The sequence below is a fragment of the Malania oleifera genome, chromosome 5, assembly GCF_029873635.1.
Source record: "Malania oleifera isolate guangnan ecotype guangnan chromosome 5, ASM2987363v1, whole genome shotgun sequence".
In the NCBI taxonomy this organism is placed as follows: domain Eukaryota; kingdom Viridiplantae; phylum Streptophyta; class Magnoliopsida; order Santalales; family Ximeniaceae; genus Malania; species Malania oleifera.
Window position 1 is genome coordinate 35,441,772 of NC_080421.1, and position 16,280 is coordinate 35,458,051.

Below are 16,280 nucleotides of genomic sequence, written 5' to 3' on the forward strand. Positions count from 1 at the left end.
CCTTTTGTAATTCCCAACGCTAGTGATAGAAATTCTGAATAATAAAGGGATAATCTTTTTACTCTTGCTTTCATTTACATGCTTTCATTTACTGTTTTCCATTTACCTACTGTGTGTTTGATAAAGGATTACAGATAAGGATAAGCACTTCTGCGTATTAGTCAGAGGGAAATAATCGACTATGGAATCGCGGATGTGTTTGTTCATCATTGAGACAGGGTATACTCTGGTTCCCAACCATGCTCCAGATGGTTGGTGCACCCTTGCTACCATGTGCCCTCGATCGACCCTCTCCCACTTTGGCCTGCTTAGGTCAGTACTTTTATGGAAGTCTAGATGAACGTAGATAGAGGCATGGCATCCAGCGTCTAATTCGGACCACAATATCGCTTTGTAGGAGTAGAGTAACTCATAAATTTACTTGCTTTCCAATAGCAAAGATTTACTTGCTTTCATTTAATCGCTTTCCACTAGTTAGAAACATCCACTATTGCAAAATATCGCCTTTTACTTCTTTTTCATAACAAGGCCCTAATAAACTAACTTGGAAGTGGTTTACTAATTGCGATTCAAGTCCCCATGGATCAATACCCGACTTACCCACTTTTTACTAAACTTGGGATAGTTAGGTTGATAAATATTATTTTTGGTAGTTAAGGACCCAAGCCTTGGCAAGCCTACTAGTATCACCCTTACAAGGCAAGCCATTCATCGTCAACCCATCTAAGGAATCCCAAGAAATATCTCCCATTCATCCATAAGTCATCCACTTACCATTGAAGGAGAACGACTAATTTCCAATCCAAGAAATAGAAGTCGCCTAATCATTAAGCGAAGGTCGCCCAGTTATCCTAAATAGGGCAAGCAATCAACGAGCATAAGATTCAACCATAATATTTAGATTGTTAATTCTTATAAACGATCCCAAATTATTGTTAGGCCTTTAAATGCTTTGAATTTATTATTTTTAATCATAACTACATTTTGGAGACAATGGGGGGTGAATTATAACTCCAAATTTGACTTGAGGAGGGTATTATGTGATTAGTTTCAGTTATAATGGACCTTCAGCACATTCAAATTAATTCACGCAATTGACGAACTACTATCAATTTGGCCTCCGCTTACTGTTTGCCGCTATTTCTATCTCTTATTACCTTTACTTCCCTAACTTTATTACTTTCTCTCTCTCCCTTTCCTTATCTATTTGAATCTAGTTTTAGTCACCTTCCTCATTTTCTTTCCCATTTCTACAATTTCTACAAATTCTATGACTCTTTCATTATACCTATCCTTACACCTCTTATGGGGGTTGGCATAACGATTCAATTCACACTTAAGATTGTAAAAGAACCAAGCTGCTCATGAGCAATGTTGGAGTTCGGCTCGATAATAGCTCGTTTATTATATAAATAAGCAATTTCCAAGCCTAATTTCAAATTCATTTAATAAATGAGTCGAACATAAACGTGAGTGGACTCGACTCATGTCGAATCGTGAGTTGCTTGGTTAAAAACTTGATTATAATTGATAATAAACTCGAATTAAAAAAAAAAAAAAAAACACCAATTGTAAATATCTATTTCTAATATTATAATTTTCATATTATGTAATTATTAATTTGTTAGATATTATTATGAAGTAATAATTTAAACAGTATAATATATTGACGTTGACGTGATTAATGAAAGGTAGAATTATAAGAAGGGAGGGATTTTATTGGGAAGAGAATACTCGTCAAAACTCCTTTCCAATATTGGATTACACCCCACTAAAGAAATTAAAGTAGTAGCAACTAACTTCGATCTCATTAGAAGAAGGGATTTATATATATATAACCCTGCTAGATGCTCCATTGATAAAAAAATAGGAAAAATCCAAATTACTACACTCATGGAAGAACAGTACAGCAGATAATAAATTAACAAAACCATGCAAAGTCTACAACTCAAATATGAAAAAGAGATCGACGACTTCCAAACAGAAAGCATGCTGATACTTGATCAGCCAATGGAACTACCCATACCAGTCCACCTCCAAAATTGGATGATGGAGAAAGAACAGTTTATTCCTTCTTCATGGATTCCTTCAGTTGTCCCCTCTTTCTAATCTTGAGGCAGAACCCGAGACGCCATGCATCGATAGCAGACTCAGGCACCAATGATGCCAAACCCCAGAGAAGAGAATGGGACCAGTAAGGTGTGCATCGAGGCTCATAGCCTATACTCTGTACAGCTGCCCGGGCATACCCATGTATAGAGGGAACAAACAAGGAAGATTTCCTGATTGATGTCATCCTTGTCGCCACATATAATGGGACCTGACACTGCACATCAATCCCACTCTTCTTATATTCAACATAAAGGCACCTCGAGAATTTATCAATATACGATTTTGTGGCAGCGTAAACAGCGTAGAGCGGTTCAGAGGGGATCACAATTGCAGAACCCGACCCAATATTCACAATTGCGCCTCTTTTCCTCTTCAGCATCCCAGGCAGAACAGCATGCGTAACCTTTGTGGTTCCCTCAACATTGACTTTAATCAAATTCCTCAAAAGCTCCTCATCCACTTCGTGGAAGAACTTCGCATACGGGTACGAAATACCAGCGTTGTTAATCAAAACCCCAACATCCAAACCTTCGATTGCTTCCCCAATCCTTTTAATACCCTCGTCGAGATCGCCGGCGAAATCAACCACAACAGTCTTGATCTGGATCTTCCCGTATTTGGACTGAATCGAGTCCGAAACATCCTTTAGCTTACTAGGATTCCGACCCACCAAGACCATATTGAGCCCTTTCCGAGCGAGCTCAAAGGCGAACCCCTTACCGATACCGTCCGTAGGTCCTGTCACCACCGCCCACGACCCGTATTTCTTGAGATTCTTGGGGCGTCTGAGGAAACAAGCGTAGACCCACTTGAGAATGCCCAAGAAGGATTTCAGAAGGCACAGAGAACCCACGGCAAAGAACACGAGAACCCAAGCTGGCTGAGCTTTGAGTTGGTCCAAGAAACAGGCACCCATATTTACTGAACTGAGAGGGGAAGCAGAAGGATCTATTCAATGGGTTTATTGCAGTGAAGGATTCAAAATAAATAAGAAGATTCAGAAAGGAACTAGTGCATAGCCATGGATGGTGAAGGTAGCTTACTGGACCCTGGCATTAGAGTGGGAAGAAACGGACTTTTCGAGGGCAGAGGGCTTCGTGTTGTTTTAGTAATAAGAGTGGCAAGTGGCGGATGGACGACTAGAGGCAAAGTGGTTGGAAGTAGATGAACTGAAAACTGCCCACATTAATCTCCATTGAAGCATAATCGCAGAGGCTTGGGAGACCTGCACCTTCCTCAGTATTGTCAATTCCAGAAAAAATATCCCAAGGGATCTGCAACTTGGAAGTTCCAATTTCGTTAAAAGAACGAAGCAATAGCTTCGCACATCACCCCACACAATATCTTACAGTATATATGAAAAGTTTAAAGTTTCAAAATTTTAAACACATATCCCAAGTACTATCCAATTTTGCCTTTTCTCCCCTTTTGGTAATGACAAAAAGGATCATAAAATTGAAGCATATAAACAAGACATTAAATATGAATCATTTAAATACAAAATATGGTTGGGAAGATTTTTAAAAAATTCGGCAGCATGTCATTTGAAAACAGATCATTTCTCAAAAATATTTGTATAGAAATGGCCTGATTGAGTTCAAATTTACAATTTATCCACAACTAACAACTTAAACAATTTAGTATGATCAAAACAAAAAACATAAATATAACTATCAACATATAAGAGATATGATAGTCATGCATTCCAAAATGCACACTAATTTACAAGGTATAAAGAAATGATAGATTTAAAGTTTTCAGAGCCATATATTTTCTATGATAAGAAGCTCCCCTTAAGTTTGTGCATTTTATCAAATTTCTATGTGGCCTCTCTACTATGCATTACACCTAGCTCTCGTCTAATCTGTATGAACCTATCTTCCTGAAGAAGTTTGGTGAAAATATCAACCCATTACTCATTTGTACACACAAACTCAAGAGTCACATCCCCTTTTTGCACATAATCACGAATGAAATGATGTCTAATCTCAATATGTTTGGTTCATGAATGTGAGATAGAATTTTTAGAGATATTAATTGCACTAGTATTATCACATTTAATTAGAACCGTATCGTAGTACAATCCAAAGTACATGAGTTGTTGCTTTATATAAAGCATTTGAGCACAACAATTTCCAACCGCAACATATTCTACTTTGGCTGTTTATAAGGCAACTGAATTTTGTTTCTTGGAGAACCAAGAAACCAAAGATTATCCTAAATAATGACAAGTTTCGCTAGTACTCTTTCTATCTACCTTAGTATCGGCAAAGTCAGTATTAATATAACTAACAATCACAAATGTTGTGTGCTTAAGGTACCATAAACCTAATTCAACAATCTCAACTAGGTACTTACATATTCTTTTCACAGCTAATAGATGAGACTCCTTAGGAGCGGCCTGAAACCTAGCACACATGCACACACTAAACATGATATCCGGTCAACTAGTTGTAAGGTATAGGAGACGACCAATCATGCCACGATATAATTTCACATCAACAGGGATGCCTTGCTCATTTTCAAAATTTATCCCTTCTTCCTGATTATATTCTTGGGCAACTAGTCTAACTTTATTTCGAGTTACTACCCCATTTCATCCTTTTTTTATTTCTATATACTCATTTAGTTCCAATAATAGTATGATCATTTGACCTAGGAACTAGGGTCCAAATTTTACTTCTTTCAAATTGGTTAAGCTCTTCTTGCATAGACATTACCCAAGACTCATGCTCTATGACTTCCTTAATATTTTTGGACTTTTCCTGAGATAAGAATGCAAAATGACTAACTAAATTTCTTAAGGAAGATCGGGTGGCTACACCACGTGAAGGTTTACCTATAATTTGGTCTAAAGGGTGTTTCCTAATGAATCTCCAATCCCTAGGCAGCTCTTGAACCTCACTTCCAACTTTATCATTTTCAATTGATTTATCATTTTCTTTTGAATTGATATCCACATTGTTTTCAATAGATAACTTATCTAAACATTTTCTAATATCAATATCTTCTTCATCATCTCTTCTAGAAAATGAATTAGATTCATCAAACACAAAATGAATAGATTCAATAATAGTTAAAGTTCTCTTATTAAAAACTCTATATGTTTAACTGTTAAGTGAATAACTAAGGAAAATATCTTCATCAGATTTAGAGTCAAATTTCCCTAGGTGCTCATTATCTCTAAGTACAAAGCACTTACAACTAAAGACACGAAAATTGGAAATGTTAGGTTTATGGTTGTTCCACAATTTATATAGAGTCCTATTAAGTGAATGCCTGATTAATACCCTATTCATGACATAGCATGCAGTACTCATAACTTTTGCCAAGAATTATTTAGGTAATTTACGTTCATTTAGTATTATTAATGCTATTATTATTATTATTATTATTATTATTATTATTATTATTATTATTATTATTATTATTATTATCTTACTATTATTATTATTTTTATTATAATTTATTATTATTATTATTTAGATATAGCCTATATATAGGCTTATTCACGCACGAGCTAGCGGGAGGGGGGGCGGGGGTGCAACGCAGGCCAAGAGCACAGCAGCTCTTCTTCTTCTTCTTCTTCTTCTTCTTCTTCCCGGAGACACACACAACCGCCGCCACCCTCTCCCATCACCACTCTCTCTGATTCCGGCGGTGCCCCCACGGCCATCCATCCTCACTGCCGCAGCCTCCCACGGCCATCTCCCATCACCATAGCTGCAACACCATTTCTCTCATACTCTCGTTCGCAGACACTCAGAGACGTGACACCATGGCTGAGAAGGCAGCAGCTTATCTATCCGGCCACCACCTAGCCTCCTGCGGTTATGACACTATCCAAGCCACGACTCCACGAGTCTCCAGCCTCACCAACCTCTGCTGCAAACCATACCACTGAGGCTCGAGCAAATCTCTGCAACAGAACTCCCCTGCTCTCAGCCATCATCTCCGGCGGCCCATCACAGCAACCACAGCGCCTCTTCACTCGGCCACTGCTGCTCCATCCAGACACCAGACTTTCTTCTCCACAGAGCCACCTGCCAGAGCCCCCTACTGCTGTTCGTGAGCCACGAGTCTCTGCAGCAAGATCTCCCCGATAAGTCCGTCTGCTCGTGCACACCGCAACACAGTCCGGCCACTTAAACACACACAAACACATGCACTCACTGCCAACACACACATGCACGAAATATTTTTTTTATTGTACATCTTTGTTTATTTTAATATATTCTGAGATATTGAAATGGTTGTTTATTTTTGCAGGCATATATATGTATATATAGATACAGACATATATTTTTTGATCTTGTTTTGATGTTAATATCTAAGGGTAGTTTTTTTTTATGGTTTGTGCTTGGTTGGTGTATAATTTTGTGTATAGTTTTTATTATTACTATTATATGTGTATCTCCATATTATGTTCATGTTATATTCATTATAAAATTTCTAGTTTTGTTGTATATTTATCTTGTAATATTATCAAAATGTGTATAAGTGGGTTCTAATATTTAAAGCTTGAGTTTTTTTTTTTTTATTGTATGTGTGAGTGAACTGTGATATTGTATGTTATTAAAGTTCTGTTTGTTCATTCTTCCCGTATTGTCATATATTTATTGTTATTATAATACGTGTTGATTGTTTTACGCTTAGAGTTTTTGTCATAATTAAGGTTCATATGTGGGGTTATTATTATTGTATATATTTAGTGTTTATTTCATATGTAGCATATTGATTTTTAGGATTGTACATTAATGATAGGGTTGATTTGTCTCCATAATTAAATTAGTTGCTTCCATATTTATTATTGCATTTTGTACATTAATTTAGGGCTTTGTGTTTCCATGTTATATATTTAGGGTTAATTTTATTGATATTATTATTACGATATTATTGTGATGTGTTATTATTATTAGTATCTGCTATACAATTACTATGAAATTATTATTTATGTAGTGTTATTATGATATTGTTACTATGCGTTACTATTATAATATTGCATTATATTATTAATATGACATTATTATTATAGGGTTATTATTATACTAATATGTTTTATATACGTGTTGTCCTTAATGTAATATATTATTATTACTACTATTATTCTTACTTTTTTATTATTACTATTATTACATATTCTTAGTATTTTTGCTTATTTGGTGTATTTATATTTTGTATTATGTATTGCGGTATTCATTTTCGTTATTTATTTTCGTGTGGGTATCCCTATGATTTTAATGTTAGGGTATGAGTTTTCGGGCTTCATGTACCTTTAGTTCTGAGTGAATATATATAGTACATATATTTTTCTATAATTCGCTTATTTATTTATTTATATTGCATGTATATTTGTAAATCCACTTGTCGCGGCGTCCCGGGAGCGCGTGTGCCCCGGGCGGCGGAATTAAAAATCATTTTAATATTTTCATGGAAAAACATGGATATCAGAGTCGCCACTAACCTTTAGTGCGGTTAGAACACATGATTACTACCCCGTTAGGGGTAGAATCGGTCTACATTACCAGAGTTGGGGTCGGGAGTTCGGTTACGCGAGGGGAAGGTACGAGCACTCCCTACGCGCCCATTCTTACAAACGGTACCTAATTAATTTGAAATTATCCCTAAGTTAATCTAATAATTCTTTAAATTACTCCCTTTTATGAATTTATAAATACATGTAAAATAAATAAATAAATAAATATATATATATATATATATATATATATATTCCCTCAGAGCTTAGGGTACGTAATGCCCGAAGGCTCATACTCCCGCAATAAAATCATAGGGATAAAAAAATCAAGAAAATACTTTATAAAAATAGCTCCCAGATTTATTTTCAAAATTTATAGATTTTTCATAAATAATTTAAAATATTTTCCAAAATTCTCTAGGAGATTTCAATACATGATAATAGGATAAAAAACTAAGATATTAAACTACCACAATACATATAATAAGCAATAAAATACCATATACTATATATATGAAGATATTAAAGATACTAAAACAAAATAATACCATATATATTAGAATACTAAATATATATATATATATACACATTAATAATACAAAATATAATAATAATAATAATAATAATAATAATAATAATAATAATAATAATATAGAATAAAATACTAAACTTAATATAATACTAAAATATGCCAATATTCTTAATATGAACGTGTAATCTGAGGATACTAAATATAACAACATACTTAATATAACATTATACTCATATACACCATATAACAGTATAACAATATACATTATAGGAATATTCGCTACAACAATAACAACATAACAATACGACAATAATATGACAATATATATAAATATATACAGTATGGAAATAATTAAAGAAACAAATCAATCCTACAATTAAAATATAAACTATACAATATGGAAACATAGAAAAACCTAAAATTGAAACACAATAATAATATGAAAATATGTACGCTAATATACAATAGAATGTGCATGAACATGTAAATAATTATATAAGGCAATCACAATAATAATACAAATATACAAACTATACAAAAAAAGAAAATGTGCATTCAAAATAATATAAATATACAAATAAACATATAAGGCAATAACAATATACTAAAAATAGTGATAACAATATTAATAATGATAAGAATAAATAATAGTAATAGTAATACTAACCTTTAGTGCGGGAGCGCTGTGCCTCGGGCGGCGAAATCAAAAATCAATTTAATGTTTTCAGGAAAAATATGGTGTAGGAGTTGCCACTAACCTTTAGTGCGGTTAGAATACATGATTACTACCCCGTTAGGGGTAGAATCGGTCTACATTACCAGAGTTGGGGTCGGGAGTTCGGTTACACAAGAGGAAGGTACGAGCACCCCCTACGCGCCCGTTCTTACGAACGGTACCTAATTAATTTGAAATTATCCCTAAGTTAATCTAACAATTCTTTAAATTACTCCTTTTTATGAATTTATAAATACATGTAAAAATAAATAAATAAATAAAATAATAAATAAATAAAGATAATATATACATATATATTCCCTCAGAGCTTAGGTACGTGAAGCCCGAAGGCTAATACCCCCCGCAATAAAATCATAGGGATAAAAATCGAAAATAATTTACAAAAATACACTCCCAAAATTTGGAAATTTTATAGGGTTTTTTTTTTTAAGTATGAAAATACTAGCTTGGGAGGTTTTTGAAATAAAATATATATATATATATATATATAATTAAAGAAAATAGTGAAAGTCAAGTCAAAAATATTTTTAGAATTTTCTCCTAATTTTCTATTTTTTATGATTTTTCTGTATTTTACCGAAATTTCAAATAATTAATAAAGAATATGATATAATACTAATACTATATATTATAACACGTAAATATCATAACAGTCAAAATCTCCATGATAAAGCTCAAGTATTAACAATCCATCCCTAATAATATAGCCCAATAATTAAACCCAAGAAATCATATACCATATATAAACACGTAAAGAGAAAGAAATAAATTATGGAAACAATTCAAGTCATGAATCTAATAGGAAATATACACAAACTCTAGAGAAATCAATATGCCACAAGAGGGGAACCCTAAAAATAAATATGGAAATAAATTTAATTTTATCAAAGAGTGTTCAATAATATAGAAATACTAGAAATTGATATGCAATGAGGTGGACAGAAATCAATGTACAATAATAAGACCAATAGTAATAGGAAAATAACTCAAACCCTAAAACAATACCTAAACATAAAATTATCAACCTTCTAAAAACATGAAAACTACCAAAATCCTAAACAAACCTAGATATAAAATGTGAAATGATTTAAATAATAAACAGTCATAACCAAAATCGTGAACGAATTTAAATAACACGAATAAACTATAAGAAAAATTAAACCATATTAACATGATAAACCTAACCTTTAAAAAACATAAATACTAACATATAAAACAAAATGTAAAATAATACTAAAACAATACAAATCATTAAATAATACAACATCAATTAAAAATACATGCTAAATAATACAAAATCACTTACCGGCAATAGCCTAGAATTCTCGCCACTGAACTACAGCCACAATATAACAACAATAATGTGAATACACAATATTACATAATAATAAAATCCAACAATAATAATATTATTTAATATATACAATAAATTTATACGTAAATAAAACCCTTAAATATACCACCTGCAAAAACACATAGATAATAAACATACAATAAACCTACAAAAATTAATACCATAAGACAAAAACAAACATATATTGATGATAAAATATGCACCTAATAAATAAAGGAAACAAACAAAATATAATATTACATAATAATATAACATAATGAAAATAGTAAACCAAGCCACTGCATATATACAAAATAATAGCCTAGAATCATGATAAAAAAAAAAAAGCTTAACAAAGTAATAATAAACAACAATACATACAGAAAAATAAAATAACATAAAAACCTAAACCTTATATACTGAAAACAAGACAAACCAGTATATATATATATATATATATATATATATGTGTGTGTGTGTGTGTGTGTGTGTGTGTGTGTGTGTGTATGTATATCTACATATACAATACCTAAAGATACCACCTTTGTACCAATATACATATATACAAGCCAATATATACCTAGTCGGCCACTTGAGAAGCAGGTCACCGGAGGACGGAGGGCGGCCGGAGTTGTTGACTGTGCTCGCGGCAGCTGGAATGCTGGCTTGCTGGTTGTGTGACAGCAAGGTGGTTGTGAGTCTCCCCAGGGTGGTGCTTTGCTGAAGACGGTGGCTAGCCCGAGATCTGCAGAGCTATCAGACGTGCCGGCGATGACAAGGGCAGAGGAGGCCGGAGAAGAGGGCTCGGGTCTGGCCGTGGAGGATGGATCGGCTGCTGCGTGAGGGATGGCACTGATATGTCCGTGCTGGCGCGAGAGTGGTTGCAGGGGCCGCCGGAAGGAGGTGGTTTTGCTTGCAGGTTCATCGGAGATGGTGGCTGGGTGCGGTGGTGGTTGCTAGAAGTAAGGTGACCGGGGATGAGGGGCTGCCGTAGTCTATGGCAAAGCGGATGAGTAGTGGTGGCTCGAGGGCTGGAACGGGGCTCGGAAAAGAAGATGAAGAAGAAGCAGGGGATTTTTTTTCTGGCTCCGGCTGTGGCCGTTTCAATTCTCTCTCCAGTAGCAACAATATCCATAAAGTCATGTGGGGTTGCCCCTAGGAGATGTCCGAAGTAGGGATCTTTCAATGTATTGACGAATAGGGAGATAGCCTCCCTATCTTCCACTGGAGGGCTCACTTGGATGGACATGTCCCTCCATCTATATACATATTCTCTGAATGTTTCATTAGGTTTCATTTGCATGCTTTGTAAGGTTATGTGATCAGGTGCCATTTCTATCACGTGGCGGTACTGAGCTATGAAGGAATTTGCCAGATCTTTCCAAGTACGAATTCGAGCTCGATCCTGCTGAATGTACCATCTGATAGCTGCTCCAGTCAAACTGTCTTGAAAGCAATGCATCATCAACCTTTCATCATCTGTATGTGCAGCCATTTTTTGGCAATACAAGCGCAGGTGGGTCCGAGGACAGTGGGTCCCATCGAATTTTTCAAAATCCGGCAACTTAAATTTTGGCGGCAGAGTGACCTTTGGTACTAGGCAAAGGTCATTAGGGTCAACGGAATCAAATGTATTATACCCTTCAATTGCTTTCAAGCGCTCCTCCAATACGTCACAACGACGCTCAGACTTAGGTCTATTTATCCCCATATCAGGAGTTGCTAAGGGGGAAGTCCCTGCCACTGGAAACCCCTGTGCAGGCACAGTTGGGATAAATGGAGGCATATTTGGCATTGGATCCCCCATGACACCCGGCGATGGAGCTGATGTTTGTCCATGATTTAGGGTGAACCCTGGAGGATGAGTAGGGTCTATATCTGTTTCAGAATCATTTTGTACCGCTTTTCCTTTGTTCATCAACAATTCCATAATTTTACTCATTTTTTCAATCAATTCTTCCTATCCTTGTTCTATGCCCAGGACTCTACCTTCCAATTGTTCACTCATTTCTTTTGCCCTTCTCCTGGTATTGTATTGATGCGTGACAGTCTCAATGTTGCTTGCTCAGACGAATTCTGTGGCTAGGCACTGCAAACCAAAACCTTCCCTTTTTAGAATCGTGAATGCATAGGTATGAATGCATGGATGCAATGTATGTTTGTGCATGGATGTAACTAGTGCAATTACACATACAAATAGAGATATGAACATGCATGTGACCTAACGTGCATGATTACGCGTGAAATTACGCATGAATACATGGATGCAATGTAACCTAACTAACTACTTTGTCGGCATTCTAGGAAAAGTCCCACTAATGAGAGATTTCAAGACAATCATTGATGGGCCACAATTTAAATTCAATTCTTCCCTCAATCGGTTCATGTATCTCAGATTTTATGAAGGGTCAAATTATGATCTGAGGTTGGGGTTGACCCAGGTTGGTCAACCCGTTGGATTTGTTCAGTGCAGACTTGTGGACTTTAGTGTGCACTTGGGCCTCAAGTATTTTAAAATATGGGCTTCAATATACTTCATGATGGGATCAGGCCTTAATTTTAAAGGGATTTGGGCTTGGATTGTTTAGAAAATATGGGCCCGAATTTTTAGGGTAATAAGGCCGAAACCCATTTATGGAAATCTGGATTTGACCCATTTTGAAAATCAGGCCTGGACCGAGTTTTTACTTAGGAAAAGGTTGGGCCTATACTTGTTATTTCTCAAAAAATTGGGCCCGAGTTACTTGAAAAGGGTTGGGCCAACCCATATTTTAAAATGCTTGGGCCAAGTGCTTCATTTTTTGAAAGGATGGGTCTTGGTCTCATTATTGGGCTTTTTCAGAATACTAACTAAGTAATATGTATGTCTAAATGTATGTCAAATGCATGATATAATACAAAGTATTTCACATATATGCAACACACTATTCATGGAGAAGGATGTGGCTCCTGTCCCAACCTAGGGTAGGTACGTATGTATAGGGTTCTTCATGGCTCTACCCTAGTTAAGGAAGACTATAGACAAGTATGTGTGGGTAGGTTCTAACCCTATTGACAAAAGGTTCCCAGTTTGGAATTTCATCCTCCCCCATAGGGGTCCGGATAAAACCCGCACTGAGTGGAGTGGTTCGCGGGTCCCATCAAGCTCTGTCACGAAGGGACTGACGCTATTACACTCCTATCTAGTCCTAGTAAGGAAAGCTCGGGTATAAAGCGTGAAAGTGTGTGCATTTAAATTTAACCTAACCCCGCTATCCCCACATTTATTCACATACTATAAAGAATATGGAAGCAAGATATCTTTCATTATTTATTCACAAGATATGGAAACATATTATCTGCCATTAACATGTTGATTCTAAAAAATTTGGAAACAAAAAATAAGGAAACAAAATATTTTTAGTATACAAAATATCTATAATTGATATGCTTATTCACAATATCTATAATTAATATGCTTATTCAGAATATTTAAAAACAAAATATCTACAATTAATGCTCAACAAATTAGGAAACAAAATATTCTTAATTAATTGAGGTTATTTACAAATTATGGAAGTAAAATATTTATAATTAAGTAAAGTTATTTACAAATTACAATATTTACAAAATACGGAGTAATTAAAAGATTTATCAAATTAGACCTTGGGATAATTTCTAATTAAATAATGGCTCGACTCTCTAAGTCCCCAGCGGAGTCGCCAAGCTGTCGCGACATCCCGGGAGCGCGTGTGCCCCGGGCGGCGAAATTAAAATTATTTTCAATTTTCATGGAAAAATAGGGAAATATCGGAGTCGCCACTAACCTTTAGTGTGGTTAGAACACGTGATTACTACCCCGTTAGGGGTAGAATCGGTCTATGTTACCAGAGTTAGGCTCGAGAGTTCGGTTACGCGAGGGGAAGGTACAAGCACCCCCTACGCGCCCGTTCTTACGAACGGTACCTAATTAATTTGAAACTATCCCTAAGTTAATCTAATAAATCTTTAAATTACTCCTTTTTGTGAATTTATAAATACCTATGAAAAATAAATAAATAAATATATACATATATTCCCTCAGAGCTTAGGGTACGTAATGCTCGAAGGCTCATACCCTGGCAATAAAATCATAGGGATTATAAAAATCAAAAATATTTAAATAAAAAAAAAATATGTATAATAAAATAAAATAATAATAATCATTATAATAATGAACATAATAATAACAATAATAATAATAATAATAAATACCAATAGTAAAAATAATAATAATGGTACTAATGATAATAATAATAATAGTATTAATATTAATAGTAGTAATCCCGTAATAACAATAATAAATAATATTAATACGCACATATTAACAATAAATACATATTCTAAATATCATAATGGTAACATAATAATTTCACACATGATAATAATAATAACACACTATAAATAAAAGGTAATAATAATAATCTTCCTAATGGTACACACCTCTAATGTCCTATAAATATCTTTACACCCATATGGAAATAATTGGTAAAAGAGATAAACCAAATTTCAAATTAAAACATGGAAACCTATACACAAGTAAAGAAATAATGAAATTATGGAAACAAGGTATTGCTGAAAATAATAAATACAAAATAGTTGCCAAAATTAATACACAACCCTAACTACACAAATATTAAATACAGAGTGAGTACGATAATGACCAAAAACCCTAAGTACATAATTTATATGGAAGCAATTCCAACCCTAAAAGTACATCAAGATACAATAAATCAAAGTATGAGAATACAATAAATCCAAACAGGATATACAATGTTAAGAATATATAGTAATAAGGCAGCAATTTTAAATATACCCTAATATACAATATAATAACATAACCTCAAAATACCAAGGTTACCAAGATAAATGATATTGTGTACATTAAAATACTACAAATATGATAGTAATAAATATATAATATGTAACATCCATTAAAATATTGAACATACCTTACAACTAACGTGCTAATTACACTAAAATACTAAACACAATATTACTAGATATATCAACATGCTAACCGTAACCAAAATATAAAATATGCAAATCAACTATATAAACCTAAACATAATAATGAAACAATCTACCTAATAAACCCAATAATAGCATAGAACAATAATAAAACAATAATAATGATACCAACCATATGCGAACAATAGAACATTAATACTAATAAAATCAATATGATAATTAATATAATAATAACATCCAAACCATACCGTAATTTTAATAATAGTAATATACAAACTAGTAATATAAGAAATAACGCAATCATGTAATTAATAATCATGTACAAACTACGTAATACTAATACTAATACAATTAATATAGTAAAAATGCTAATATTAATAAACCAACTATATAATAATGTTACTAATACTAATACATAAACAATATGGCCATAACACTAAAATAATAACAATACAACCCATATAATGATAGCATTAAAAATGATATACAAGCGTATAATAATATTATTGATGGTAATATATAAATAATATAACAAAATTATTCATAATAATATTCACATGATAATAATACTAATACTAATAATATATAAATATTATTAACAATAATACACAAATAACAATACTGATAGAGTAGAGTCAATATAAAATATATATATATATATATATATATATGTATGTATGTATGTATTAACAATAGCACTAAAATAAATATATATTTGTGTGTGTCCAGTGTACAGCAGTGTGTGCAGCAGAGTGACTTACAGCGGGGGCGGCTCGGATAGCCGCTGGCAGGCTAGGTGGCCTCAGGCTCGGGTGGATCTGGATGATTGCAGCAGGTTCTGGTGTTGCAGGGATGGCCAGAGGAACCAGTGGCCGTGAGTGGTATCACCGGAGTGTAGCTGTCTCCCGTAGGCTTCTCAGGCTCGTGGCGGCAGCAACAGGAGATTAAAGGTTCTGGAGTGGTTGCAGCACCGTCGGAGGATGGCTGTGAGCAGCGCCGGGTGCGGCCGTGGGTGTCTGGGTGCTGGCCGGAGCTTGCTGCGGGGGTGGTTTGCGACGCCAACAGCAGGGACGTCTGGGAAAGGCTCGTGGCAAGTCGCTGC

The 16,280-nt window shown here is 34.4% G+C and overlaps 1 protein-coding gene across 1 annotated transcript; it reads right to left on the reverse strand.

Moving 5' to 3' along the window:
* Nucleotides 1-1,807: 1,807 nt before the first annotated feature.
* LOC131155326 (very-long-chain 3-oxoacyl-CoA reductase 1-like) lies at nt 1,808-3,433 on the reverse strand. Its single transcript, XM_058108377.1, has one exon. It carries the CDS (start codon nt 3,026-3,028, stop codon nt 2,066-2,068), a length of 963 nt encoding a protein of 320 aa, XP_057964360.1. The 5' UTR covers nt 3,029-3,433; the 3' UTR covers nt 1,808-2,065.
* Nucleotides 3,434-16,280: the final 12,847 nt, after the last annotated feature.